Genomic DNA, 27,646 nt, shown 5'->3' on the forward strand with positions numbered 1-27,646 from the left:
TAGTTTGAAAGTTGTAATAACTTTAGGCTTTTAAAGACCTCATAATGTCTACACTCAAAATATCCAGTTCCTTTTTCTTTAAACTTTGATTGATTGGTGTCAGAGTGATGCTACAACACAGCTGACATAATGATACATAAAAATGTGTTCTGTGGTGTGTGATACACAATAAAGGTCCATTATTAACATCTATAGAAGTAGCCAGGAAGGTAACTGTCATCATGATCACCATTAGACTTGTCATCAAAAAACCCTGGAGGCCAGAAGTCAGTGGTTTGAAATATTCAAAGTTGTGGACGGGGTGCGGGTGGGGGGGGGGGAGGGGGCTGTCAACAAGAACCCTATGTCAAACAAACTGCTCCAAAGATGAGGGAGAAATTAAGACATTATCAGATATCCAAAAACTGAGTACCACCAGCCCTGCCTACAATGAAGGGAGTCCATCCACCTGAAAAGAAAGGACACTAAACAGGAACTCGAAGTGTTATGAAGAAATAAAGACCTCTGGTAAAGGTAAATACATGGACAGTTACAAAAGCTAGAACTGTTTTTGTTTTGTACAAGATTGAAGAGGCTAAGTTTAGGTCATTAAATATCAAATGTCCGATTTCTAATCAAAAGTGTAGTTTGTTATATCTCAAACAAGCAGTACAGTTAATCAAAGTTGCGCCTAAAGTATTGACACAGTTTTGCCATCTTAACAGAAGCTTGTTTATGCCAGCAGCGAAGAAGCCTGGAGAGTGAGTGGTGATGAAATCGTGACAGGCATTTTCCACTGCTTGTTGAGAATTGAATATTCTTCCTTGTAAGAAGTGGTCCAAAGCCTGGAAGAAGTGATAGTCAGTTGGTGCAAGGTCTGGTGAATACGGAAATGACAGAGTTTCCAAGTTCAGCCTCTATAGTTTGAGCAGCGTTGTTTGTGCAACATGTGGTTCAGTATTGTCTTGCAAGAGGATTGGCCTGTCTCTGTTGACCAATCTTGGCTACTTCATCACAAGCATAGTTATCATTTTGTCCAGTTGGTTGTAGTAGACGTCTGCTGTAATTGATTCACCAGGTTTCGTGAAGCTGTAGTGGATAATACCAGCTCTGGACCACCAGACAGACACTGTAAGCTTTTTTTCTGATGACCATTCAGTTTTGGACTGCGTTTCAGCACTTCATCTTTATCCAACCATTGCTGCTAATTCCTGTGTAGGTTGAGATGGATTCCTTTCCACTACAGCTTTCAGCTCATTATTATCAAATTTGGTCTCAGGTCGCCCATGTGGCTCATTTTCAAGATTAGCCAAATCCTTCCCAAACACTTTGTTGATATTTCGAGCTGTCTGTGCTGCATTGGTTCCACAGTGGAACTCACATTTGAAAATAACATGAATTTTTGACTTATCCATGGTTTCACAAAAATTGCTCTAAAAAAAATTTGAAAGATAATCACAAGACAAAACGTGCGTTTGAAACAATGAATATGTACCTTCACAATAAAAACAAAAGAAGTGTCAAAGTGAAATGTCAGAGATATTATTTGATGTTTTTGGACACGCAATGCAGACACATGTAATCTAGTGACACCAATAACTGAAAAGAGCAATTAGGCAAGAGAAAGAAATAAAAGGCTCTCAGATTGAAAAGGAAGATGTGAAGTTACCAGTTTGCAAAAGACATGATCCCGTATGTATAAAACACTTACGATTCCACAAAAGAACTGTCAGAATTAAAGCAAATTTAGCAAAATATCAGGCATGTGGAACCTCAGAGGACCCCAAATAAATAAAATAATCTTGAAAAAGAACAAACTTGGAGGTCTTACACTTACAGTTTTCAAAACTCATTACAAGCTCCAGTAATCAAAACAGGGTGGCCCTGGCATGGGCAGACTTACAGAGCAATGGAGCAGAACACTGAGCCCAGAAATAAACCTGCTTATGGATGGTTAAATGCTTTCTGACAAGGGTGCCGGGACCACCCAATGGGGACAGGACAGTCTCTTCAGGAAATGGTGCTGGGACAAGTGAACATCCACATGCAAGAGATTGAAGTTGGACTCTGACATACCACCATAAACAAAAATTAACTCACAGAGAATTGAAGATCTAAAGGTTAAGGACTAAAACTATAAATTCCTAGAAGAAAACATAGGAGGAAAGCTTCAAACAATGGGTTTGGCATTGATGTTAACCCCAAAAGCACAGGCTAGAAATGAAAAGTAGGTAAACTGGACTACATCAAGATCTAAAAGTCCTGTGTATGAAAGGACACAGCAGAGCCAAAGGCAACCTATGGAATGGCAAAAAATACCTGCAAATCACACACCTGATGGGGAGTTCACATCCAGAATATGTAGAGAACTCCTTCATGTTGACAACAATAAAGCACATAACCCAATAAACAGTGGGCAAAGGACTTGCACAGATATTTCTGCAAAGGTGATATGCACATGGCCAAATGCTCATGAAGGATGCTCAGCATCATAGTCATCAGAGTAATGCAATCAAACCACAGTGGAAACTGCTTTCCACTCCTTAGGATGCTACTATCCAAACAGCAACAGAAAAAGTAAGTGTCAGTAAAGATGTGGAGAAATTGGAACTCTCGTGTGCTGGTGGAGGAATGTACAATGGTGTCACTGCTGTTGAAAATAATATGGTGGTTCCTGAGAAAATTAAACAGAATTACCATGTGATCCAGCAATCCCATCTCTGGGTATATACCCAAAGGTATTGAAAGCACAGTCTCAAAGAGGTATTTGTCCACCCACATTCATAGCCGTGTTCTTTACAATAGCCGAAAGGTGGAAGCAACCCGAGTGTTCAGCAGCGATGAATGGATGAACCAAATATGGTCAATACATACAGTGGACTGTTATTCTGCCTTACAAAGAAAAGAGATTCTGATACATGCTACCACGTGGATGAACCTGGGAACATTGTGCTAAGTGAATAAGCCGGTCACAAAAGGTAAATACTGTCTAATTCCACTCATATGAGGTACCCAGAGTAGTCAAATTCATGGGGACGGGAAGTAGAAGGGTGGTTGCCGGGGGGATGGGAATGAGGGAGTTATTGCTTCTTGGGGACAGAGTTGCAGGTTATGAGATGAGTTGTGTGGATACATGGTGGTGATGCTTGCACAGCAGTGTGCGTGGCCTTCACGCCCCGGAACTCTACATGTAAAAGTGCAAAAGTAAGAGGTTTTTTACTATGTGCATTTTATGACAATCCAATAAGGTTTTAAAAATTTAATTAAAACATGAATGGAAAATAAAGGCAGGGATGTAGGGCAACTGTTAGTAGCAGTTTCAATTGATGGAACTACTTTGGGAAAGATATTTGGCAATAATAACATGCGCGTCATGATGTAGGACTCTAACTTTTGGGATACACCCAAAAGAAATGCCTAAGTGTGTCCCCAAAAGGGAAGGTGCACAGATGTTCTTAGCCGTGTGGATCAGAGCCCCACACTGGAAGGGGCCGAAGTGTGCACAGTAGCAGGGGCAAACCCGTTGCTCTGGATTCACACATTGGCCCAATATATAGAAATACGGGTAAAGGATGCACAATGTGCAGCAAATGAGGAATCTCATGAACAACACTGAGTGGAGGAAGCCAGATACAGAAGAGTCTGTACTCAGTGATTCCCTTTATAGAAAGTGCAGCATCAAGCAACACTGAGCCATGCTGGTAGAAGTCAGGGTAGTGGTTTCCCCGGGGCTGGGGCTAGACATCAGATGGGGCTCCAGGAGATTTTGGGGTGCCAATAATCTGTTTCTTGATCTGGGTACAGGATACAGGATGTGTTCAACATGTGGGAAAAATTATTGTCAATTTTATAACGTGTGAATTATACTGAAATTAAAAATCTTTAATTTAAAAACATCAGATTGCATATCAAGCCCAGGATGAAAGAGGGACCCTCAGCCTGTCCTGCCTTCCCCAGCACAAGCAAATTCACGGTGACCATGTGGTTCTCTTTGTGCAGGGAGGCTGCCACCGGGGTCTAAGCACTGCAGCGGTGTCAGGGTGAGAGCCGAGGCCCAGGGCTCCACCACTCTCCTGGTGAGCTACAAACACAGCCACATCTACCTGAATGCCAGGATCACCATCGCTGCCTACCTGCCCCTTAAGGTGAGCCAGGGACCCTGCCCTTCACCACCCACCCTGCCCAGTCCTTGCCTGATGGGAATTACTCACTTGCTCTGACAAATCTGTGTGAAAACCCAATCGTTCAGAGTAGCTTTTGGCATAACTGCATCTCCCTGTGATTTTCCTGCTGAAAGCAGGAACTGATGCAGAAGGAGCAGAGCCTCCCCCATGGGGACAGTGGCTGCTGACATCCATGTGATCACGTGAGACAGTGCTTGGCAGGCTTGGCAAGGTGCTGACCTGCCAGGCTCTCCTGACGAAGGCAGGACTGTGGGCTCCAAAGGCTTTGGAATGCTTCCAGTGAGGGTCAGAACAGAGCGGGGCAGTTGTGGTTCACTCCAGAGTTTACCCTTCAGAGTCCCCACTGATACTGAGAATTGGGAAAGCAGTCTTTGGTTTGTTAGATTCTGGGGCCTCCTGAGATCTGGGCATAGTGCCTGATACAGAGCAGACACCAACCTAGCGCGGTTTTGTTTGGAGTGAACGAGTGAGGAAATGTGTCCAGTGTCACCCAGCCAGGGTGGAAACCGAGGCCTCCTGACCTCCAGAGCAAACACAGCAACCCTTGCAGATGTCTGCCCTATCCCTCCTGCTCCAGCCATCCAGTCGCGCAGCACCTATCTATGACACCTTCCTGTGCCAGTGCCTGCTCTAGGCCTGAGATGCAGCAGAGCAGAAAACAGGCAAGATCCTTTGTCCCCATGACCTGACATTCAAGCAGAGAGGGGAGGGGAGGACAAAGGGGGAGCGGGGGCATAAATTACACAAAGAAGTAATGTATTTTGTCTCTTCTGGCCATGGAGAAAGTAAATAAAGCATGCAGGGGTGATGGGGGAGGCAGTTTAAAATGAGGAGGTCAAATCCCCTCCCTGAGCAGAGTGCTGGAGCAGGTGTGAGTGTTCTGAGAGTGGAGTGGAGGTGACAGAAATCCCCAAGAGGACAGCAGGCATTCTTGGGGACCCCCTGCCACACCTTCTAAGAGATGGAGCATTTTACCAGGAGCCGGTGGGGGGCGGGGGTGGTTCTTCAGGGCCCTCCCTGGCTGCTGGGCTGGAGCAGCAGAGGCCAAGGCTTGAGCTCACTGTCATGAGCTGGGATGTAAGGTTGAGGAAATGGTAGACATGTCCCTTAGCAGGGTGGCTTCCTGATTGGACAAATGATAGAGAAAGATGAGTGTGGGTCTCATTTCTTATAGTGTCTCTTCTGCATAGATAGCAGTTGAGATCAAGGTAATTTACAGGGAACAAACCCCAAATTACAGGGGCTTAACCAATAGAGTAGTTTATTTGTCTGTCACACATGAGGTTTCATACAGGTGTAGTCTGGCAGCTCTATATCCATAAGAGATCCAGGCCTCTGTCTTTCCACTTCATCATTTTATTATGTGGCTTGCATGCTCTAGGTCACCCTGCCTGCCATCGTCCAAAATGGTTGCTGCAGCTGTCACATCTGCATTCCACATAGCCCAAAAGTGCTCATCTCTCAGCTGACCTAGTTTCCTTTATTAGCCTTAACAGAAGTTTAGAAGAATGATTTCCACCTACATCTCGTTGATCAGAAGTTTGCCCATTAGCCACACTAGCTGCAAGACAAACTGGGAAATATTTTCTCTGTGCAGTTTGCCATGCTATAAAAAAACCGGGTGTCTTTACCTAGGGAACAGGGGAGTGTGGGAACTTGGAGGGCAGCTAACAGTCACTGTTGCAACCTGTGTTTGCTAGTGCATGCATCAGTTCACTCTGCAGACAGTCGTGGACACTGTTGGTGCCAGGCCCAGGCTGGGGAGACAGGATGTAGGGAGAAGTCCCACCCTCTGCCCTGGGAGGCTCCCAGCCTGTGGGGAAGGCAGGCTCTGGGACAGCTGCAGGGAGCGTGGTGGAGGTCATGAATCCCAGGGGGCAGGTGGAGGATGAACAAAGTAGTAGCAGGAGAAGCCGGGGCGGGGCGCCTGGCTGGTGGGGCACTCGAGGCCCGGTGTTGTGCCTGCTCCAGGGGGACAGCTGAGCCTGTGCAGGTTCCCCGGTGAGGGCAGGAGGGTTTTGAGCGATGTCGTAGGACTTGGGTGCCCTCCAGCAGCAGCAAACAGCCGGTGCAGTCGGGGCAGCGCTAGTGTCAGCTCAACACACCAGACCCCTGCAGCTGGCATGGGAGGAGAACAGGCACGTCTTGAAAGTCACTTGAACACAAGCACTCGGGAGAGAGACCGTCTTCAGATCCCTCTGCAGGAGCTGCTGTGCCCTCCCCGAGCCAGACTACACCTGACCCCTCCGTCTGCTTGCCCATGGGGCCCTCATGCTTGCCAGATACCTGCTTCCTACGGCTGTCACCAACCCCAGTTTGTCTGCTGCAGAGGTTTGGCATGCCTTGTCCCACCTGTGGGTCACTGTGTGAGCCCGTAAATGCATGAGTCCGCGGGCCCCAGCTGGCTCCTTCACTGCATGGGTGTCCGTGTAGACTGTACACTCTGACCTGGAGGCTCTGGGCCAAGCAGGTATGAGCGGGGCCCTCACCCCAACTGTCCAGCCCCTCTGGCTCCGCCGTGTCATCTAGACTGAGTGTGAGTGTCGCTGTGAAGAGGCACGTAGGTTCTGTGTCTTTCAAACACCAGCTGCCGACACTCGGGGGTCAGCCCCAGTCTGCTGTTTCGCTACCCGGGCTGCCACGTCCAGAGAGGAGAAGGCTTGTCTGAGGCACGTGGGGCCCTCTACTCTTCGGCTCTGCTGTGGGGACATTTGGGTTTTGACACCCACTGTGGGGCCGTCACAGTTCCCGAGTGTCCTCCAGGAGCATTACTGATCACTGACCCGTCTCCTTGGCACAGGGTTCCCGGTCGTGCCTGTGCCTGGGAGGGAAGGGAATTAGACAGGAAGGCGGGAACCACAGTCCTCCAGGTGTTAATTCCCGGACACGCAGCCCCTGCCCACAACTCTTTCCCTCCGGGCTTGCCACGGAAAAGTGTTTGGCAAGACGCGCAGTGGCCTGCTTTGCCCCTAGCAAAGTCTCGCTGGTTATGAACAGCGAGACGTGGGTAGGAGCAGGGGATCTGGGGCCAGAGCAGACCCAGGCCCACCAGCTGGGCAAAGGTGGTTAAGTGGCCCCGCTTTGCTGGGATTCTTCCTTTCTGTCTATAAACAGGGAATGACAGTTAATATGATTAATAAGGACAGTTCATTACAGCAGGGCCATTGATGGAGCATGTGCTAGACATGTGTTCAGGACTTCCATTTTTGCCCCTTGAATCCCAGCAGCTCGTATGATGCAGGAGTCAGCGATTATCCATTTCACAAGATGGGGAGACTGAGCCTTGCAGACCTCAACTTGCTTAAGGTCACACAGCTGGCAAGGGGCGGCTGCATTGTGCTTGTGGGGACAGAGAAGCAGATGTACAAATGAACGTACGTAAAGTGGTGGCAAGTGGTGAGGAGGAGAGTTGAGCAGTGACAGGTGAGGGGAGGTCCTGCTTCAGACAGGGTCTCAGGGGAGGCCGTCCGAGGAGGTGACGTGACAGGCGAGGCCTGAGTGAAGCGAAGAAGTGGGTGCACCACTATCTTGAGCTCCTGAGAGGAGCAGGCTGCAGGCCCTGAGCATGGCCGGCAGCCCACCTGGGCGTGGGGAAAGGTAGAGTCTGGGGATGCGTTTCAGTGGGGCACCCCAGGCCCTGAAAATGGTTCGTGTGTGTGCACGTGAGCACACGTGTGCAGGGAGGGACGCCCAGAGACGGGCTGTAGCCTTTATGCAATTGAGAAAAGTGTTCATGTGGAGAAACCAAGTCAAAAGGACAGAGTGCTCGAATGAAGAGCATTCTGCTCTGTTCAGGCTGCCGGAGCACAATGCCACAGGCCAGGTGGTGGCTCGTAAACTACAGTAGGCTCTTTCTCACAGTGCCGGAGCTGTTGGGTCCAAGATCAGGTGCCGGCAGACTCGGTGACGAGTGAGGACCCACTCCCTCATGGACAGCCTTAATTTGAGTATTTGTGTCCCTCCACAGTTCATATGTTGAAATCCTAACCCCCAAGGTGATGGTATTGGGAGGTGAGGCCTTTTGGGGTGATTAGGTCATGACGGCAGAACCTTCATGACTGGGATTAGTGCCCTTTTACTGGAGACCCCAGAGAGCTAGCTTGTCCCTTCCACCAACTAAGGACGCAGCAACATGTTGGTTTTGTTTTGTTTTGTTTGCGGAATATTTTTCTTTTCTTGGATGGTTTTCTTTTTCCCTTACGGTTGAGGTCACGCCGCAGATAGAGAAGGAAACAGACACCCCTTCCCTTAATGGGTCCACAGGCTGAGCAGGGAGACAGACACCCAGGTGATTAGTGTCCTTGTAGTATGATGGGCACCAAGTGAAGTGGGGACCAGAGGATGAGCCCTCTGCACCACAGGGTGGCGCTGGGTGAGAGAGGACACAGAAGCCACCTGGAGGCAGGAGCGCTGAGCCCTAAGTGTGAATAGGGGCAGCAAGGCAGCCTCTGTGAGGGCCTGGGGATGACAGGGCCTGGTGTACTGGAGGAGGGAAGTCACTAGTCTGAAGGTGGGCTTTGGGCCAGGTTGAGAGAGCCCAGATCCAGGACAGAGTCTGAGCCTGTATTGTGTGGCAGCCTGAGCAACAGAGTAGTTCAATGCAGTGGGGACGTGATGGGGTCTGTGTCGTAGGAAGGACATCTGGCAGCTGTTTTTTGAGGGTCGATGGAGGGAGCTGATGGAGAGCTGGTTGACAGTCGAGGACTTGGCAGTCACCTCAGAGGAAGCCCCTGCTCTGCACCCAGCTGTGATGCTGGAGGGAGCTGTCCTGATATGGAGCCACCCGGTATGTTCCTGGAGGTTGGATGGGAATGATGCACTCAGCCGTGAGAGGAGATGAGAGATTTGTTGAAAAAACTTTTAATGCCTGCCTTTGTTTATCAGTTACTTTCAGGACTCTGTAGTTTTTACCTGCTGATTCGCTCTTTCATTCAACAAAGAATTGTTGAGCTCTTGCTCTGTGCCAGTCACTGTCCTAGGTGCTAGGAGCAGAAGAGGCCAGGAGGCTCGCCCTCGGAGCCTGCGTGCACATTGTCCAAAGTGTGGGCAGCACAGTGGTCAGCAGTGGGGCAAACAGACCACCAGTAATTATGCCAAAAAGGACACTGCAGTCCTCACTTCCCTTGGTTACCTGGTACATTTTTCTTCAGGGTTGTTTTATGCTGTTGAAAGCAGCGTGGTTATAACCAAACCTTGCCCTCAGTTTTGTATCCTGAGCGTGAAGCTTGTTGTAAATAACTGCTTTAGAAATCTGCATGCGGTCCCATCGTTTGAATGTGCCACTCTGACTTCACTAGCCTGTTGTGGCGGGTTTCAGGTGCTTGCTGGTTTTGTGCCGCAGTAAACGGTAGTGTGATGGAGGTCTCTTTGTGCATAAACTCGTTTCTGTCCTGCCTGTTCTGTTAGAGGTTGGATTCCAGTTGGGGAATTCCTGCATTCAAGGGCTGTGGGCACTTTCAAGGCCTTTACCAGATTATTTCACAAAACAGGCAAATCACTTTATACCCCCCGCGGTACGTCAGAGTGAAGACTTAGTTCTTTCCAAAGCCTTGAACCCTGTGGATCTTTACAGCAAAGCTCTGAGTGCTGCAGATGAGGAGAGCAAGTTTCAAGGGGACCTGGGGCTTGCCTGACCTGCCCCCCAGGCAGGGGGGGGACCCTGGGGTCTGGAAGCTCAGGCCCTGCCCACGCGGCCTCCCAGAGGAATACCGAGTCTTCTCCTTTTTTTGTAGGCTGTCGATCCCTCCTCTGTTGCCTTGGTAACCCTGGGCTCCTCAAAGGAGATGCTGTTTGAAGGAGGTCCCAGACCCTGGATCCTGGAGCCCTCCAAGTTCTTCCGGAATGTTACCTTGGAGGACACTGACAGCATCAGTGTGGCTCTCTTTGGTCCTCCTGCTTCCCGGAATTACCAGCAACACTGGATCCTTGTGACCTGCCAGGCCTTGGGTGAGCAGGTGAGTGGACAGCGGCCCCCAGACCCACCTTGCCCAGAGGCAAGGTTGGAAAATCACTCACTGAGCATCATTTTACTTAATCCTCAGAGTAACGCTGACAGATAGCTGCTGCTATTGTACTCACTTTATACACAGGCAAACCGAGGCATGATGAGGTGGGATGACTGAGTGAATACCAGGCAGGGTGAGCAGGGTGCAGTGTGCAGCACCAGGGACTCCCTGGTCAGCACCAGCTTTGATAGAGCTGGCCAGGCAGGATGGCCTCCTGTACCTCCCGGCTTCAGCATCACCCACTGCCAAATTGGGGATTGGGGTGTTTGAGATCAGGGGTCACAAAGTCAAATGTGTCCAGGATCAGTCACATCACAGATGAATGAGACCGTAGACACAAGTTGGGCACATCTTTTTGGTGTTTCAGGATAAGTTGGAAATCCTAACTTTGTGTGTATGTGTGAAATCCCTCAATTTTTTTTTTTATTGCTGAAAACCAAAAAAATTAGGAGACTGAGGGGACCAAACAAAACACCTCTGTGACCCCACGTGGCTGGAATAGCTGGCTAGGGGTGTTGTCTTGCTGTTCAGGTCTCTGGTGCCCAACACTCCCTTGCCTGTAGCCAGCCGAGGGCGGCGGCCAGGAGCTCGTGAGGCTTAAAGCCGGGATCCACTGCCCCGCGCCCCGGGCTCCCAGTGGGGGACCAGAGGCAAAGGTGGCAGCACAGTGTAAATCAAGGCAGATTCAGCACAGAGCCCATGTCTCTGGGGAAGTGAAGGATATTCCTGTATGTCTAATAGTGCCAAGAGTATTAACTGATGTGAAAACACACACATGCACACCTCCCACGGTGCCCTTGTGGCACCAGCCACGCCCCCCATGGGTTTTGTATGTGAACAAACGGTAGAATAATGAAAACAACGGCTACATAATAGTAATTCAATAGCAACAGTAAAATCACTCCTGAATTAAGTTGGAAAAGTTTCTCATTCCTGGCTTGACCCTGTCATCTCTGTCCCTGCCCTGGGCTGTAGGAGTTTGTCCCCAAGCGGGGTGACCGTAAGGGACCTCCCCAGCCAGTGCTCTGTGGCTCCCTTGGGTGGGTGCTGGAGGGGTGCAGACAGGAAGCCTGCAGGAGTCGGGGGAACTGCCCTCGGTGCTGCCCCATGGTCGGTGGGCGAGGGGCTCTGGAGCAGACCACCACTCCTCCAGAATATGGGTGTCACTGGAGGAGGCTGAGGGCACACCCTGGGGGTGGGCATTGCCTGTGACACTCTACAGACCAGGGCCCAGTTTTTATAGGTGTCATTTCTGCGATCCCAGCTCTATAAGCAAACATAGGTTTCTCTCTCTTCCCTCACACCTCAAATTCCCTCCCTGCAGTTGCCTTGCCTCCAGGCCACAGCTCTGGCCTGTCCTGCCTGGCTTTGTCCTGTCAGGTCCCCTGTTCCCATCCATTTCCCCTGGATCTCTGCCCCTCACCCCATAGCATGCACTTCCCTGAAATCTGCCTGAGTTTTGGTCAATGTTTTCCCATCCATGTGGACGATTCCTTTAAGTGTCTGTGAACTTACACATTTGCTAATGTAGCCATGGAGTTTCCCTAGGATCCTGGGAAACCACAGTGTGTCATCCAGTCCACCTCCTTCTTGGGACAGGAGCAGCCTGTGGTTCTTGCTTAAATGTGCAGAGGGCATGTAGGGTCCCCTCTGGGAGTGTCTTTTTTTTTCTATTTTTGGTAGTGATGAGTCTCATTCTTGTTTAGGCTGGTTTCAAGTGCTGTCCTCAAGCGATCCTCCCACCTCGGCTTCCCGGAGTGCTAGGATTACAGGCGTGAGCCACTGCACCTGGCCCAACAGTATCTTAAATGTGGAGAAAGTGCTTTCCTTTCTTCCCATGTGCCAGTGGGCTTTTATTAAGCCCCTGTGGTGTAGATACCCTCATCACTGGCCCCCTACCGGGAGAAAACCAAGCCAGAGGGGCCTTGGGCGGTGTGGCTCAGCTCAGAGAGGATGGGGTGGGGGATGGGATCTGACTGCTCCTTCTGCCCTGCCAGGTCATTGCCCTCTCGGTGGGGAACAAGCCCAGCCTCACCAACCCCTTCCCCGTGGTGGAGCCTGCTGTGGTGAAGTTTGTCTGTGCCCTGCCGTCCAGGCTCACCCTTGCGCCTGTCTACACCAGCCCCCAGTTGGACCTGTCCTGTCCGCTGCTGCAGCAGAACAAGCAGGTGGTGAGTGTGGGCCGTGTGCAGGGAGGGAGGCCAGGGTGCTGCCTGCTTGGGCAGAGGGACTGTGGCAGCCTTGACGCACAATCCTGAGTGCTGTGGTGGCTGGAGCTCTGCCGCACCGCCTTTATCTCAACAGCCAGCCCGGAAAGTGGGGTACTTTCATTTGAACTTCACACACGGGGGCGGGGGGGACCATGACTTGGAGAGGTGAGGGGACTTCCCAAAGGCACAGGTACTGTGGCAGTGCCAGGTGAAGACAGAGTCCTCTTGCATTCCAGGTGCACTGCACCTCTCTGCTTGCCACTTGGTGGTTTCTAAAAATCTCATCTCTGTCTTCTGTGCCTCTGGCGTGTTAAGGTGGGCTCCTCCTCTAGGCACAGAGTCGGGTAGGGGCTGGGGATGAGAGTGACCAGCTGCAGCATCCCCAGGGGCGGGGGGGACCTGGGGCTGTTTCAGAAGTGAGTGTTGGGAGGGGGGAGAAAGTCCCTCGGGGGTCGGCCTAACGCAGGGCTGTGAGGGAAAACCTCAGGTCTGGTCCCCTTGGGACCACTCCAGTCCCCAACTCCGAGGACAGTCAGAGCCCAGGTGCTGAGTGTCTCCAGGCTCAGGGATGTGGGACACCCTGTGGGCTGACACCAGCCCCTAGCCCCTTCTCAGAGGAGGGGAGTGGGCTTCCTCCCCTTGTCTGATGGCTGCTGATGGAGCACCTCCTCTGCGCCGGGCACAGTGCCAGCCTCTGAAATGCAGAGAATCAGCACAGGCGAGGAAGCCGCCTCCTGGAGCCGACAGGGAGACAAGGAGGGGTGCTAAGAGGATGAATCAAAGAGGCTCGTGCTGCAAGAGAGGTGAAACTGGGCAGGAGACAGACGGGAGGAGGCTACGCCAGGGGAGCTGGGCAGGGGCTCTGAGGAGGAAACGTGCAAGCTCACCCCGGCCTGACACCATGCATCGACTCACGTGGCTTGTTCCTTGTGAGTCCTCAGAGCAGCCCCTTTCTCATGATAAAGCTCAACAAGTAGGAACGAGGAGTGGGCAAGCCGTGGGCACAGTGTGCCTGTGTCCCTCCTATCTGCTGCCCTTGACTCTTGCAGACTCAAATGGCTGGAGAAGCCGAGCAGGGACACTGCTACAGAGAGGGGGGCTGGAGGTAGATGGTGCTGAACTGGAGAGTGAGACCTCTGCGAATTGGCTCAGCAACAGCTAGTTTGACTCCAGGCCGGCCCAACCTTCCTTTTTCCTGTGCAGAGAAAATCACGTCTAACTTCTCTGCGTCTTCCCTGTCCTTAATGCGGGCTGTGGGCCAGGTGAGCTGCACCTGAGCTAGGACCGCTGGTTGAACCCAGCGCTGTCTCTCTTGACTGAAAGGTGCTGGTCTGGCTGTGAAGCTCAGCTCTGAATTGGCTTCCTGTGTCGTAGATGTCACCAGGAAATGATGGACCTTGAACACAGAGTTACCCTGTGACTCTTCAGTCCTCAGATGAGCCAGCCATTCAGGCGTGACCCCTGTGATTTGCGGTCTCATTAGGGGACCTTGAGAAAGATACATCCCTACAATGATTCTGGGTGCAGCATGAATTTAGTCTTGTACTCTCCAAACCCAGTGGCCACCCAAGATGTGTTTGCAGAGTAAATTATCTGGGAGGAAAGATACCAGAATAGAGTTGACAGATCAGAATGACAGAGTGGAGCCACACTCCAGCCTGACCCCAGGCCCCCGAGCGGGACACTCGGCATTTGGCTTGCTGTGGTTGGTTGGTCATCAGATGCACGTGATGTGACTGATGATCCGGAGCTTGGATGGAGCTGCTTCCGGCTCAGGCACCAGGACATGGTGTCAGTGGATGTCCTTGGGCCTTAAACTCAGACCGGCTGTGTTCCACCTCTAAATCCTTGAGCGAGTTGTTTAACATATGACCTTGAGCAAGTTGTTTAATGTTTCTGGGCCTCAGCCTGCCCATTTGTGCATGGGGCTAGTGTTGTTGCCTCAGATGGCCCTTCGTGCCAAGTACACTTGGCACAGTGCTAATAGCCTTTCTGGAAGAGCATTAGTTTTACAGCCAGGATTGCACCTGGGGGAAGGGGTCAGGGCGCCTAGGATAGGCTCCTGCAGTCCCTGCCCACATTCACAGCTCCCCAACGTGTGTCCAGAATAATTACAAGTCTTTTGCATGCCCAGGTGACTGTGCTGCCCGCTCTTAGGAAGGTGTGCGTCTACAATCTGCAACGTGCTGGCAGCAAGTGCTCTCTGGGGGCAAGAATGCTAGAAGGACTTGGGGAGAAGTCCTCATGGTGGAGGTTGGGAGTTAGGTCGGCCTGGGCCATGCTGCAGTAACAAACCACCCTGCACCCCAGTGGTTAGCACAGCACAAGTCCGTGTCTTGCTCATGCTGCCTGTTCCTCACAGGTCATCTCGGGGACCCTGTTTCATGTCATTGTTATCTTCTTTTCACAATGTAAGCTGTGGAGCAGCCACCTTGTTGAACGTGGCAGGTGCCAGTGCAGAGAGAAAGGGAGCATGGCATGGCAGATTGTGTTCTGGCATTAAAGCTCCCACCTGGAGCTGTCACAGCCACTATCCCATTTTGCTGGCTAGAGCAAGTGCCATGGTCACCCCTAACTGCAAAGATCAGAGGACAGTCCTTCCCGGTAAACCTGGGCCTAAACAGAGAACCAGACCTATTTATGAACAATGCTAATGACCATGTCATTTCCTTACCTGAGTGTTATTTAGGATGAACCAGTCTCTAAAGTGACCTCAGGTGACCGGTATTTAAAACAGTGTCCTAGCAGGTGGTTTCTATTGTGCTTCCCACATCACAGCTGGGAAAAGTAAGGCTTGGGGATGTTCCTGGGGTTCAGCCCAGGCTGTGGGATCAGACGCGCTCGGGCTCTGCTTTGCTGCCCTCCCCGCCTTGCCCCCAAGCCCTGTGGTCAGAGAGGGAAGGGACAGACCCCAGGAACAATGAGGCTTGATTGGGGCCAGATAGTTCTTATGGGTCTGCCCTGTGTATTGTAGGGTAGTCAGCAGAGTCACTGCCGTCTACCCACTAGGGGACAGTGGCAACACCCCTCTCAGTAGTGACAGTGAGAAATGTCTCCCAGTGTGGCTGAAGGGACCCCCTGGTGGGGAAGGGGTTTCTCATCCCCCATTAGGAGCCACGGTCTGGACGCAGAGCCGGTGTGGGCAGGGCGGACGGGGCACGTGCTGGTCGGCGGTGGTGGAGATTGTTACTCACGCACTTCACTTCCTCAGCACAGCCCTGAGCCCACAGGGCAGCCGCCGGCTTCAGCGAGGACTGCGTGGTCAGCGGTGGCTGTGACAGTGCTGGGTGTGACGAAGGCTTCTCACCTTTGCTTCTTGCAGGTTCCAGTCTCCAGCCACCGTGACCTCCTGCTGGACCTGGCCGCCTATGACCAGCAGGGACGCCGATTCGACAACTTCAGCTCTCTGAGCATCCACTGGGAGTCCACCAGGCCGCTGCTGGCCAGCATTGAGCTTGACTCACCCATGCGGTTGGTGTCCCAGGACGATGGGAGCGGCCAAAAGAAGCTGCACGGTGAGCAGGCTGGCGAGCACGATGGCCCGGGGCAGGAGGACAGAGACCAGGGAACCGTGGCCAGACAGGAAGTGTGCCAGGGCAGGCTGGTGCCCGTCGGGAGCTCAGTTATCTGGAAATCCCCTTTGTCTAGCACTAAAATGCAGGGCGCTCTGTGAGCCCACTGCTCTTCTTCAGTCCTGCACGGACACTCTGTGACGTAGCAGGGAGAGGCTCAGGCCCCACGGCAGGGGAGTCTCCAGTGCCAGGGTGTGCGGCAGATCTTTCCAGCTCCACCACCTGTGCTACTTTATGCCCAGGTGCATCTGAATTCCCGACAGCCAGAAGTTAAATCTCTTTCCCCAACTCATCGCAGCTGCTCCATGAAGCCTTGCTCAGGGCCTGTTGACTCTTATAGTACGCGCAATTTTGACTGACTCGGTTATTGGTTTTCAGGTTGAAACTGAAAATCAGGAGGAAGGGGTTGCTTCAGCGGTGGTGATGGGGAGACATCCTGCATCAGTTTCCCTCTTCCTTGACTCAGGTTTGCAGGCCATTTCAGTCCATGAGGCGTCGGGAACCACAGCCGTCACTGCCACCACGACTGGCTACCAGCTGTCCCACCTCAGCACGGCCAGAGTGAAGCAGCAGGTATCTCCCAGGGCCCAGTGGTGACAGAGGCCATGCCATGGGCAAGGCCAAGAGATCTCCTGATGCTGTCTGAATTCTGCCCAAATTCCACCTGGTGTCCAAGTGTCCTGAGCACCCTCACTGGCCACAGCCCTCAGTCCCCAACGTGCTCCCTGAACTGGGAGTGTGCTCACTGCCTGGGATCTCCCCTGTCCCACTCCCCTTCCATGTGGGCTCCTGGAGGATCCACTGAAAACTCAGACGGACCCTGTCACCTCTGGGCCCCAGCATGCTCCTAGTAGCCCTCAGACCTTCAGGAGGAAGCTGTTCCCACGCCCCTGCCTTACAGACCGCCCGGTGTGCCCGTGGGGGTCACACTATCAATGCTCGGTCCCTACTGCCGGGAACGCCCCCTCCCTCCTCTAACTCCCCCTCTGGGGTAACCCTCTATTCTTCCAGTCCCAGCTAAGATGTCAGCCCCTCTGGGGAGTGTCCCTAAGCCCTGGACACAGACTGGCTTTCTGCCCCAGATCCCAGAGCCCTTGTGGCTCCTGCTGTCACCGCACAGAAACACCCCCCCAAACATGCTATACACACTGTTGCTACCATCAGTGGACAGAGATCACAGCCCACTGGACCACCCCTCTCAGCCCCAGCATCTCATGGGGGCTCCAGGCAGGGGTGTTGCTAGTGGGGCCCAAATGATGCATGTGCGGTAGGACCGTGAACGGTCCTTCCTGGACGACAGCCACCCCATGGTGGGGGGCGTCAGTGACCTTGTGTTTTGGACAAGGTAGAGGCAGCAGAGAATGGCTGGAAAGGGAACGTGCGGCCTGATCCCTGGGACCCTAAGTTGCTAGGATGGGAAGCTTCAGTTGTCACCTGCTAGACAGCTTTGGAAAAGGCCAGGGCCCCAGTGGGGGCAGCACTGAAGCGGCTGGCCTGGAGGGAGTGGCCGGAGACAGGGCTCACCTGTGCCTGTCCCTGGTGGCTGGGGCTCTTCCTCCTGCATGCCCGCACCAGGAATCCCTTGGCCAGAGCAGGGGCCTCCTGGCCTCCTGGCTGGGCCTAGACATCCCGACAGGATCCCTCCAGGCCTTTGCACTCACGCTCTGTGCCCTGGGGGCTGCCTGTCGCTGGTGTGGCTCAGGTGTTCCTCAGCTTGAGGTCTGTGCTCCCTGAGAGCCGCGCTCCCTGTCAGACCCCTCCTTGCCTGTGGCAGCCACAGTGACCCGGCACCTTCCTGTCCTTCCCTCACTCTCCCCTGAGGGCAGCTGCTGCACCCCCAGTGCCTTGCACGTGCCTGGTGCACAGTGGGTGCTCGGTTAATCCCACTGGGTGAGTCAGACCTGGGCCGGGGCAGACAGTCTCCCTCGAATGACACCTGGCAGGAAGCAGAGCCATGCAGTGTGTTGCCCAAAGTAGTGAGGGCTGTCCTTGTCCTCTGGGGAGCCAGCTGTGAGGCCTCTTCCTCGGGACCCTCCCCTACGGCTCGGCCTGGCCAGTGGCTTTCCCGGTTGCCCAGCCCCCGTCCACTCCCCCAGCGCAGGATCTGCCACGTGCTCCGAAGCCGGCCATCTGCTCTGCGGTCCTGAGGGTCGGGGTTGTGTGTGAGTCACCCACCCAGTGGGGCCTGGCAGGGGGGCTGGGCCGTCCTCTGAGCAGGACTGTTGCTCGCCCAGCCTCTGTGTGGAGTGGAGGAGGCGGCAGCTCACTTCGCCTTAGGTGAGGGAGGCCTCAAAGGCGACGTGGCCATTTAGCAGGGCTCAGGAGCACCACGGTTTTATCAGGGTTTGTGTCCCAGAGGGAATGAGTAGCCAGGACCTGGGGCTTCTAGGCCCGCTCTTCCCCAGGGGCGGGCTGCAGGCGGCCATTGCATTGGCCCGCAGTTAGCCATGGCCTTGTTGATCTGACGGTGTTGGCCTTGTCCCTTCAGCAGGACCCTCTGGTGCCGGTGTCAGCCTCCATAGAGCTCATCCTGGTGGAGGACGTGAGGGTGAGTCCAGAAGAGGTGACCATCTACAACCACCCTGGCATCCAGGTACGGCCCTTGCCCTGCCATAGTCCTACCAGTGAGACCCACTGGGGGGCCTCTCGCCCTCCGACACGCAGCCCGACCCCTCCCTGCCTCTGCCCCCTGCAGGCAGAGCTGCAAGTCAGAGAAGGCTCGGGATATTTCTTCCTCAACACGAGCACTGCAGACGTCATCAAGCTGGCCTACCAGGAGGCCAGGGGAGTCGCTGCGGTGAGTTGGCTTTAGTTCCTCACCTGGGGCACTGTGGTTAGTGGGTTGACTATTTGATAAGCTGACACTTAGTCACACCAGCTAGAATTAGCAGGGTCTTTAGATTCTCCACTTCATTCAGCAACTTTAATCATCACCATGCTGTCCCTGTGGGTTTTATTCCACATCCACACACTACTCATGCCATTAGTTACCTAATGGTTTCCTTCCAATTACTTTATTTATTTATTTTTTTGAGACAGAGTCTCGTTCTGTTGCCCAGGCTAGAGTGCCGTGGCATCAGCCTAGCTCACAGCAACCTCAGATTCCTGGGCTCAAGCAATCCTCCTGCCTCAGCCTCCCGCGTAGCTAAGACTACAGGCATGCGTCACCATGCCCGGCTAATTTTTCCTGTATATATTTTTAGTTGTCCATATAATTTCTTTCTATTTTTAGTAGAGACGGGGTCTTGCTCTTGCTCAGGCTGGTCTTGAACTCCTGAGCTCAAACGATCTACCCGAGGATTACAGGCGTGAGCCACCGCGCTCGGCCTCAGTCACTTTCAATTAATACTAAAACATTATTTCATAAGCACCAGTGTAACAACCACAAAGAAAGTCATTTTTACAGGATGCATCAGCTTTTTCTATTAATATTTTTCCCTTGTTTCTTTCCTGACCCTCTCCCTGTTCTCGCAAGTACTGACTTAGCTATGCCTGTGGGATGGAAGAATTCGGCATTCTGCCTTTTCCAATGATGTTATCCTAAGATTTTATATTTTTCCCTGCCGTGATATAGGCTAGGTGATAACTTTTATCCTGTCCTTTTTACGTTAGCCGTTCTTTTTCAGTACAGCATGTTAGTTGTTCAAAGCTTTTTGTTTTTGAAAAAAATATAGCAAAGCATAGGATAAAAAGAGCAAAAACAAACAGAAGCCAGTGTTTTACATGTCTGCATATCGTGAAAATTGAATTTACTTTGAAAGGAAGGTCTCACCACCAAACGTGTACTAAAACCACTCCCGTAAGGCATAGATGGCAAGGCTCAGCACTGACATCCACCCAGCAGTGTAATTTAATCCCTCTGTTAAACGGGGTGGTTGCCGAGTGTTTGAGGAGTGTTATGGTCATGCCGGCATCAAAGGAGACTTTCCTGCACTCAGAAGGGGCCTGGGTTGATGCAGTGCTTGGTGCGTGGTGGGGGTTCAGGTCTCACAGGCCACCCTGCAGCCTTGATGCTGCAATTGCTCCTGACCTTGCAGGGGAGTCCTCGAAGGCTAGCCATGGCAAGAAACAAACTTCCTAACTTCAGGGAAGGCTAAAATAAAACTTAACCTTTGCAGTGACCTCGTCCCAGAGTCTCCTTTCAGAGACACAGGCAGGGCACCTTGCCCACTGTCGTGCAGTAAGTTTGCGGCATAGCTGGAAATTAGATGTGCGTCACCTCACTCTCTGTGCAGGTCTTTCCAACCGTCACTCCCTACAGTTCCACGTCTCTGGCTTTTTGCATCCACTAACTGGCTTCCCAGGGTGGGTGTCACAGATAAGCTGCCTGGAGCGGGCGGAACATGTGGAAAGTAAGTGAGGGGAGTGATCGGAGTGTGGGGAGTGTAGCTGGAGGTGCTGTGCCACAGGGACATGACCCTGAGCCTCAGTGTTGGGGAGTAAGAGGGAGTGGGGGACTGAGGAGGACTGTGGCAAACCAGAGAACACAGGCTGTGTCTAAGGACAGCCACTGAGCAGCTCTAGCTGATTTCTGTGATGATGATTATTTTTTTTAGCTCAAACAAAGATCAGAAATCTATTATTTTTAATAACACCTTTATTGAGGTGTTATTTACATACCATACAGTTCACATACTTACAGATACCATCAGTGGTTTTTAGCAGATGCTCAGAGTTGGGCAGCCATCACCACAGTCAGTTTTAGAGTATTTTCATCACCCCAAAAAGAAGCCCATACTCTGTAGCTATCACCTTCTTATTCTTACATGCACACACAACACACATAGCCTGTCCCGGGTTTGGGCAACCACTGATCTACTTCCGATCTCTGCAGAGTAGGCTATTCTGGACATCTTGTGTAAATGCAACTGTGTAATATGTAGTCTTCTGTGACTGGCTTCCTTCATTTAGCATGATGTTTTCAAGTGTCACCCATGTTGTACTGTCCACTAGTATTTCATTCTTTTTATGGCAAGTCATTGTATGATATGTCACATTTTGATTGTTCATTCATCCATTGATGGACATTTGGGTTGTTTCCACCTTTCAACTGTCACGAATGATGCTGGTGTGAACATTTGTGGACATGTTTTGTGTGAACATATGTTTTCATTTCTGTTGGGTATATGCTGAGGAGTGGAATTGCTGGAGTCTTATGGAAGCTCTGTATTTAACTTTTTGAGGAACTGCCAGATCGTTTTCGTAAGTGGCAACACCATTTTTCATTCCCACCAGCAGTATATGAGGGTTCCAATTTCTCCACATCCTCATCAACACTTATGAGACCTTTTAAGTGTAGCCATCCTATGCTGAGATAGTAACTGTTATCTCCTTACCATTTGGATTTGCCTTTCCCTGATGGCTAATGATGTTGAGCATCTTGTCATGTGCTTTTTGGCCATTTGTATGGCTTCTTTAGAGAAATATCTATTCACATCCTTTGCCTATTTTTTGTCTTTTTATTAAGTTGTAGAAGTTCTTTATATATTCTAGATACAAGTCCTTTATGAGATGTGATTTGCAAATATTTTCTCCCATTCTGTAGGTTGTCTTTTTACTTTCTTGGTATTGTCCTTTCAAGCACATAAGTTTTCAGTTTTGATGAAGTACAACATATCTGTTTTTTCTATTGTTGCTTGTATTTTTGATATCATATCTGAGTGCATTGAAAATATGAGGTCATGAAATTGTAACCTATGTTTTCTTCTAAGAGTTCCATAATTTTAGGTCTTACATTTCAGTCTTTGTTCCATTTTGAGTTAGCTTTGTTGGATGTAGGATTCTTGGTGGGCAGGGGCTGAGGGGTGTTGTTTTGCACACTGTGATGTGTTACCCTCCATTGTTTCTGATGGGAAGTCAGTTGTTAACAGGGTTCCCTTGTAAATGCAGAGCCATTTTTCTCCTGCTTTCAAGATTTTTTTGTAGTCTTTGGCCTTAAACATTGTGTAAACTGTGATTTAGTTTACAGAACCTCATCCAATCAAGTTCAGGACCCTTTGAAGGGATAGTTTCTTAGGAAGCGTTTGAGATTTGTCCAAACCCCAGGAGGGTTCTTCTATTTGCAAGTCTCTTTCATTTATCTCATTTGGATTCCATTGGGCTTCCTAGATGTGCAGATTAATATCTTTCAATAGATGTGGGAAGTTTTGAGCCATTATTGCTTTGAGTTTGTTCTGCTCCTTTCCCTTTCTCTTCTCTTTCCAGGTCTCCCTCTGAGCACCTGTGGGTGCACTTGGTGGTGCCCACATCTCTCTGGGGCTCTGTTTTTCTTCAGGCTTTTTTCTCTCTGTTCTTCAGTTTGCATAATGTCTGTCAGTCTGTCTTAAAGTTTGCCAAGTCTTTCTTTCTCTAGTTCAAATCTACTCTAGTGCCCCTCTAGTGAATGGTTTCAGTTACTCACTTTGCAACTTAAAAATTTCTGTCGGTCTCTTTTTTCTAATTTCTGCCTCTTTCCTGATATTCTCTGTCTGATGTGACAGGCGTAGCAGATCGTCCTTTACTGAACCATTGTTTCCTCTTTGAACACACTGATGATGGCTACTTGCGGGCTCCGTCTGGCGAATCTGACATCTGCTTGCTCTCCCAGGCAGCTTCTGTTGCCTGCCTTTTTTCTGGTGTGTGGGTCATACTTTCTTGTTTCTTTTCATGTCTTCTAATGGCTTGTTGGAAACTGGGACATTTTAGATAATATATTGTAGAAACTTTGAGTACTGGTCCCTCACCCCCACCCCAACCCCAGAGCTTGTTATGTGGTTGTTTACTTGTTTAGTGACTGGCTGTATTATTTTACTGAAGTCTGATATACACACACACACACACATACACACTCACTCTCACGCATGCTGCCCTGCCCACAGTATGCAGGCACGAAGCCTTGGTGTGCCCAGAGTCACCCTGGGAGGACAGTGGCTTTTGTGGGGTTTTCTTTGTCTCTTTACCTAAGAACCCAACAGCTGGCCCCGGTAAGTGAGGCTGACGGCTCTGTCGTCTTCACTGATGCCCTGAGGCACAGACGGTGGGTCGCATAGCCTGGTCCAGTCACACTCGGGATCCTTTGAAGGACGGTTCCCAAAGGAGGTGTTTGAGGTTTGTTTTGACCGCAGGAGGGCTCTTCCAATCTGTCTGTTTTTCCATTTCTTCCTGGAAATCTTGCCAGGCTCCAGTGCAGCCTGTGTCCCGTGGCTGTTCAGCCCCTCTGGGTTGCCTTTCAGGGCTGCCACCACTGGCTTTGATAGTGTTCTCAGGCTGGAACTTCTCCAGACTCAGTTGCGAATGAAGTCAGTTCCTTTGGGGAGGGAGGTAGTCACAGCTTTCTGTTTGATGACTGCTTCCTTTCCAGGCCAAAACTTTGAGCCAGAACTATGGCACTGGGGCAGGGGGCAATGGTGTGCTTCTCTCTGGGTGACACCTGCACTTCAGGAGCTGAACACTTGGTGAGTGGGGACAGCAGCCCCAATATTCCCCGGCTGGCTGCTCCTCGCGTGGATCCCCACCGCGCCAGCCACATATTCTCACTGGTGCGGCACCCAAGGCAGCGCCTCTATCCCACGAGTGGGGGCTGGGAGGAAGAAGGAAGGGAGCCCCCAACTCTCAGCCGCAGGTGCCTGGGACTTAGCCTCAGGGACAGGTAGCTGGGGGCAGGGTGAGAAAATCTGACATCCTGCCTCTCCTGGGAAGAAAATCCCCAGATTGGGAGCTGGGGAGTGAGGAAGCCTTGCCATCTTGGACAGGCCAGTCTGGAGTGGCGTCCTCCTCCCTGAACTGAGAGGCTGCAGGGAGCCTGTGGGTCTTATTTCAGATACCACAGACGCTTGTGGTTCCTCTCTAGTTGTAGCAAATTTTCTTGAGTAAATGTTTCTTTATTTACTGTATGCTCTTAAAATCATTGCAGAGATTTTAAATGGCTGTGTGTGTTTTTCGTAATTTCCACTAGTTTTGCTGGGGCGTGGGGTGTGGATCCGTGGACCGCCTCAACACTGTCTTGCCAGAACCGGAACCTCTAGCCGAGACTTGATGTGTCAGAATGGGGCCTTGTAAGACAAGAGCTTCTGACTTTTCCAGAGAAAACAGAAATCTCTGTTTTTGTGTGAAACCCTCTCCTTTTTTAAACTTTTGGTTAATTCAGGTTTCTTTCTGCTTATTTTATTGGATGGTTTGTTGGTTTTGTTTCTTTAATCTTCCTCAGCATTCAGCCTCGGTCTCCCCCATCTTGTGGAGAGGGTGCTTCCTCCCAGCTCAGTCCCTCAGGAGGGTGAGGAAGTCGGGACGCTTCTGTTCCTCTCAGAGGCAGCTCTCAGCTGGCAGGACTGCTTAGGCTTGTCGCTGTAGGCCAGAGCAAGAGAAACCACTCCCCGCGCCCCTGGAAATGAGCGTGTGTGGCGGGAGGAAGCCCGAGCTTCTTCCATCCTCCACGGAAGAGAGGGAATTCCTCACCATGCTCCCCCGCGTGAGTGTGTGTGCACTGTCAGGCCCTGCACATTGGAATGAAAACCACACACCTTCAGGAATTCTGGCTACTTGACACGTGCCTGGTTTTTCTTTACTTCTAGAAATTAAAAATGACTTCCCAGTTATCAAGAAGCGGGGAGTTCCAAGTTAGGAAACGCAGGCCCAGTGTCCGTGACATGTGGGCATCTTGTTGTGCTTGTTTACCCGGCACCCAGTGTTATGTGTAAGCCCTGAGGGTGGGCCTGTGGCAAGAGAGACCTTCCATCCAAGGCCAAGAGCTCTTAGGAGTCAGCAATGGACTAGCTGCCTCTGTAGGTAGTGACCACCCTGTCCCTGGAGGTATTCAAGCAAAAGCCGGGATACTTATCTGAAAGACTCACGAATGGGATTCCAGCATCAGAGTCAAGTTTCCCCAGGAGACCGTTGAGCCCCTGTTCAATCCTAAAATGCTGTGATTCTAGGATTACCTCCCTGCAGTTCTGTGTTACAGATGGTCACACAGAGCGGTAGCATTCTCTCCTTGGGTTGTGGACTGGCCCCTGGTCTGGCTATGTCTCATCCCTTACCGGGCTCTTGTTTGTGGGACAGAATGCCCCATTGCTGGCAGGACCCCAGGACAGGCCTGGCTCTATGGCAAGCAGCATCCTGTGTGGCAGGCCCCCTGAGAATTGCTTTTTCCCCAGAAATTTCCATGGGGAAAACCCCTGACGGACCCCTGGGGTTTCCGCTGCCCCTTCATGTCTGGCTTGTGCCAAAGACTGTTGGAACTCCAAGTGGAAATTGGGCCCTGGTTCCTTCGACCTCTTCCTTGACCTGTGGGAGGAATTTTCTATGCAGTGCTGACGGTGTGTGACAGGTCCTAGCAGCTGCTATTGGATGGTTGCTTCTGAAGGAAGTCTGCACATGTCTTTGGCATTTTCCAGTTGCTAGTTAGCCGCATTCTCATTTTCCTGAATGACAGAGACAGGAAAGCCCACAATGCTTCTTCAATTAGCTCATAGAAAAGGTTTCTTTCTTACTGTGGATCCACATTCGGGATGCACGAAAGGCCCGTGGGTGTGTGTCGGCTCCCAAGCCCTCCGGAAGGCCCCCTGGGGCCCACACGGCAGAGCTCCCATGGAGGATTTTATGCCCACACAAGGCGCCACAGGCTGTGCAGGGCTGTGATGAATTCTGCCCACACAGCCCCAAAATGCTCTGGAGGGGCCTTTATTTCGTTTTCGGCTGGCTTGCACATGGGAGTGTTTGACTAATTTAAACTCAGAGTTGGTTTCTTCTCAGCAATTCTTTACATTTCAAAATAAGTCCTCCGAGTGGAACCCACGTGACTATCAGAGCAGGGGAAGGAGACTGCTGTGCACAGAGCACTTCACGCTTCTCATCGGCGCGTTCACTCCACGGCGTCCGAGTGCCCATGCCGTGCCAGGCGCTGTGCTGGGTGCTAGAGGTTGAGTGGGGAACGAGGCCGACAGGCCCTGCTCTTGTGAGCCGCGGCTGTGTGTCTTTCCATCTCCTGGGTCCCTCGAAGTGCCGCTGGTTGTGGTGCAATTGTGCACCTGTGGAGGCGTGGCAGGAGCGAGGCGGGTGGTGGGTGACGGCTGCAGGGCTTGAAGTCAGGTGTGTCCTGCTCTTCCCCTGAGACTGACCTGGAGATGGTGGTCCACACCCCGAGCCTTCGCCTGTGGGAAGGTCACAGGGCTAGCCGGGGTCCCTGCAGGAAGTTTCCTCCAGCACTCATGCCACCACCCTTCTCAGTGCTGGTGATTTTCATGTGAGCTTGGGTCATCCCCTGCAGGCTGTGAGAACAGGTCCCTGGGGGCACAGACACCCACGCTCGTGTATGGCACTGCCTGACGCATCACAGGGCATTGATGGGCACGCTGCAGGAAGTGAAGCTGATGTCTCTGGTGACAGTCAGAAATATTTATAGGGTCCCTACTCCTCTACACTCAGCACCTGTCAGGGGATAAGTCTGAAGTGTGATGGGGCCCTAGGAAGCAGGGAGGCGAGATGACGCAGCAGAACTTCGGGGCCTGGCGAGCACCCTTGGATATCTCGTTTGTAGTCCCCACGTGAGCAGAGCTGCCTCTGGCTCACTTAATGAGCAGTAATGTATTCGTCATCTCCGAATTGATGACAGGACTTTCCCCCTAGCTCAGTGTTTGCTGACTTGCTTAGGTGCCACCTTCAACGCTCAGAAATTAGACTCTGTTCTAGGCACGCATTGTTCCCACCTCCTTTCCCCACAGACATCGTCCCGTGTGTCAGCCAGGAAGCAAGCGGGTCCCAGACACTCGGAGAAGCGGTGTGGTGCGAGGTGCGAGTGCTGTCTGGAGGTGGGACTGGGTGCAGGTCTCTGCTTTACTGCCAGCAAGTGGCCAAGCCCCCGCCGTCCCCGACTCTCCAGAATGGCTGCTGAGTGCTCGCCACAGCAGTGTCGTGGGGCAGAGTGAGCTGCTACGTGCCAGCCTGGGGGCAGGCCAGGCCACGAGGCTCTGTAGATGGCAGCTTGGCACCGTCACCACTGGTGTCACCTAGAAGGCAACTGGATGTCCATCCTCTGGGAAATCGAGTGGAAGAGGAATTGATTTCCTTACCGCCATTTTATGTCTTTGTTTAAAATGTGCAAAATGGTCCTTTTGAAGGAGAGGAAAAACAGTAAAAGATAAAAAAAAATCACCCTCCCCTGCGTTGCCCTACGTGGGTCCCTCTGCAGGGGGTGAACCATGTAACTTCTTCACAGTGTGACGGACGTGCTGGCTCCCGACAGCAGTGACTTTTGCAGAAGTGTCAGGTTGGAGCCTCCCATCGTGTTCTCAAAAAACCCTCTCATTTCTCTCTGATTTTTCAATTTGTGGGAAATGTAATAAGCCAGAGTGAATTCGTCCTGGCAAAACCAGAGACCTGACGGCCCGCAGACCCCACCCCTCAGCCCATGTTTGACACCAGGCTCTCGTGGTGATGGCCGAGACCACATAGGCCCTGCCCACAATTCCATGCTGGCCGAGAAAGGCATCAAGCCCCGCCCCCTGGGAGATGGAGGGTGTCCAACGAGGACCCTAAACTGGGAGTTAGGGCACCTGGTTCCATCCCCACTCTGCCCCTTCCAGGCTGTGTTCCCATGTTGTTATCTCGGCCTCAGTTTCCCCAACTGTACATTGAAAGGGTTAGAGAAGAATCAGCAATGAGGGTATATGAGGTTTCCAGGCATTTTTCAGAATTTCCAAATCTAAACAAAGCTGGTTTCA

The 27,646-nt window shown here is 51.7% G+C and overlaps 1 protein-coding gene across 3 annotated transcripts in view; it reads left to right on the top strand.

The window, feature by feature from the left end:
* The window catches only part of LOC123638121 (nuclear pore membrane glycoprotein 210), a 110,743-nt gene that overhangs the window by 53,902 nt on the left and 29,195 nt on the right, over nucleotides 1-27,646 (top strand). For 2 of the 3 annotated variants that reach the window (XM_045551490.1, XM_045551492.1), the window contains exons 14-20: nucleotides 3,979-4,124; nucleotides 9,896-10,117; nucleotides 12,166-12,339; nucleotides 15,701-15,893; nucleotides 16,417-16,523; nucleotides 18,439-18,543; nucleotides 18,646-18,747. In XM_045551490.1, coding sequence (XP_045407446.1) covers nucleotides 3,979-4,124; nucleotides 9,896-10,117; nucleotides 12,166-12,339; nucleotides 15,701-15,893; nucleotides 16,417-16,523; nucleotides 18,439-18,543; nucleotides 18,646-18,747 — 1,049 coding nt within the window. The remainder of the gene's footprint in view (nucleotides 1-3,978; nucleotides 4,125-9,895; nucleotides 10,118-12,165; nucleotides 12,340-15,700; nucleotides 15,894-16,416; nucleotides 16,524-18,438; nucleotides 18,544-18,645; nucleotides 18,748-27,646) is intronic. The other variant, XM_045551491.1, reaches the window with a different exon arrangement.

Source organism: Lemur catta, chromosome 5 (assembly GCF_020740605.2).
Source record: "Lemur catta isolate mLemCat1 chromosome 5, mLemCat1.pri, whole genome shotgun sequence".
In the NCBI taxonomy this organism is placed as follows: domain Eukaryota; kingdom Metazoa; phylum Chordata; class Mammalia; order Primates; family Lemuridae; genus Lemur; species Lemur catta.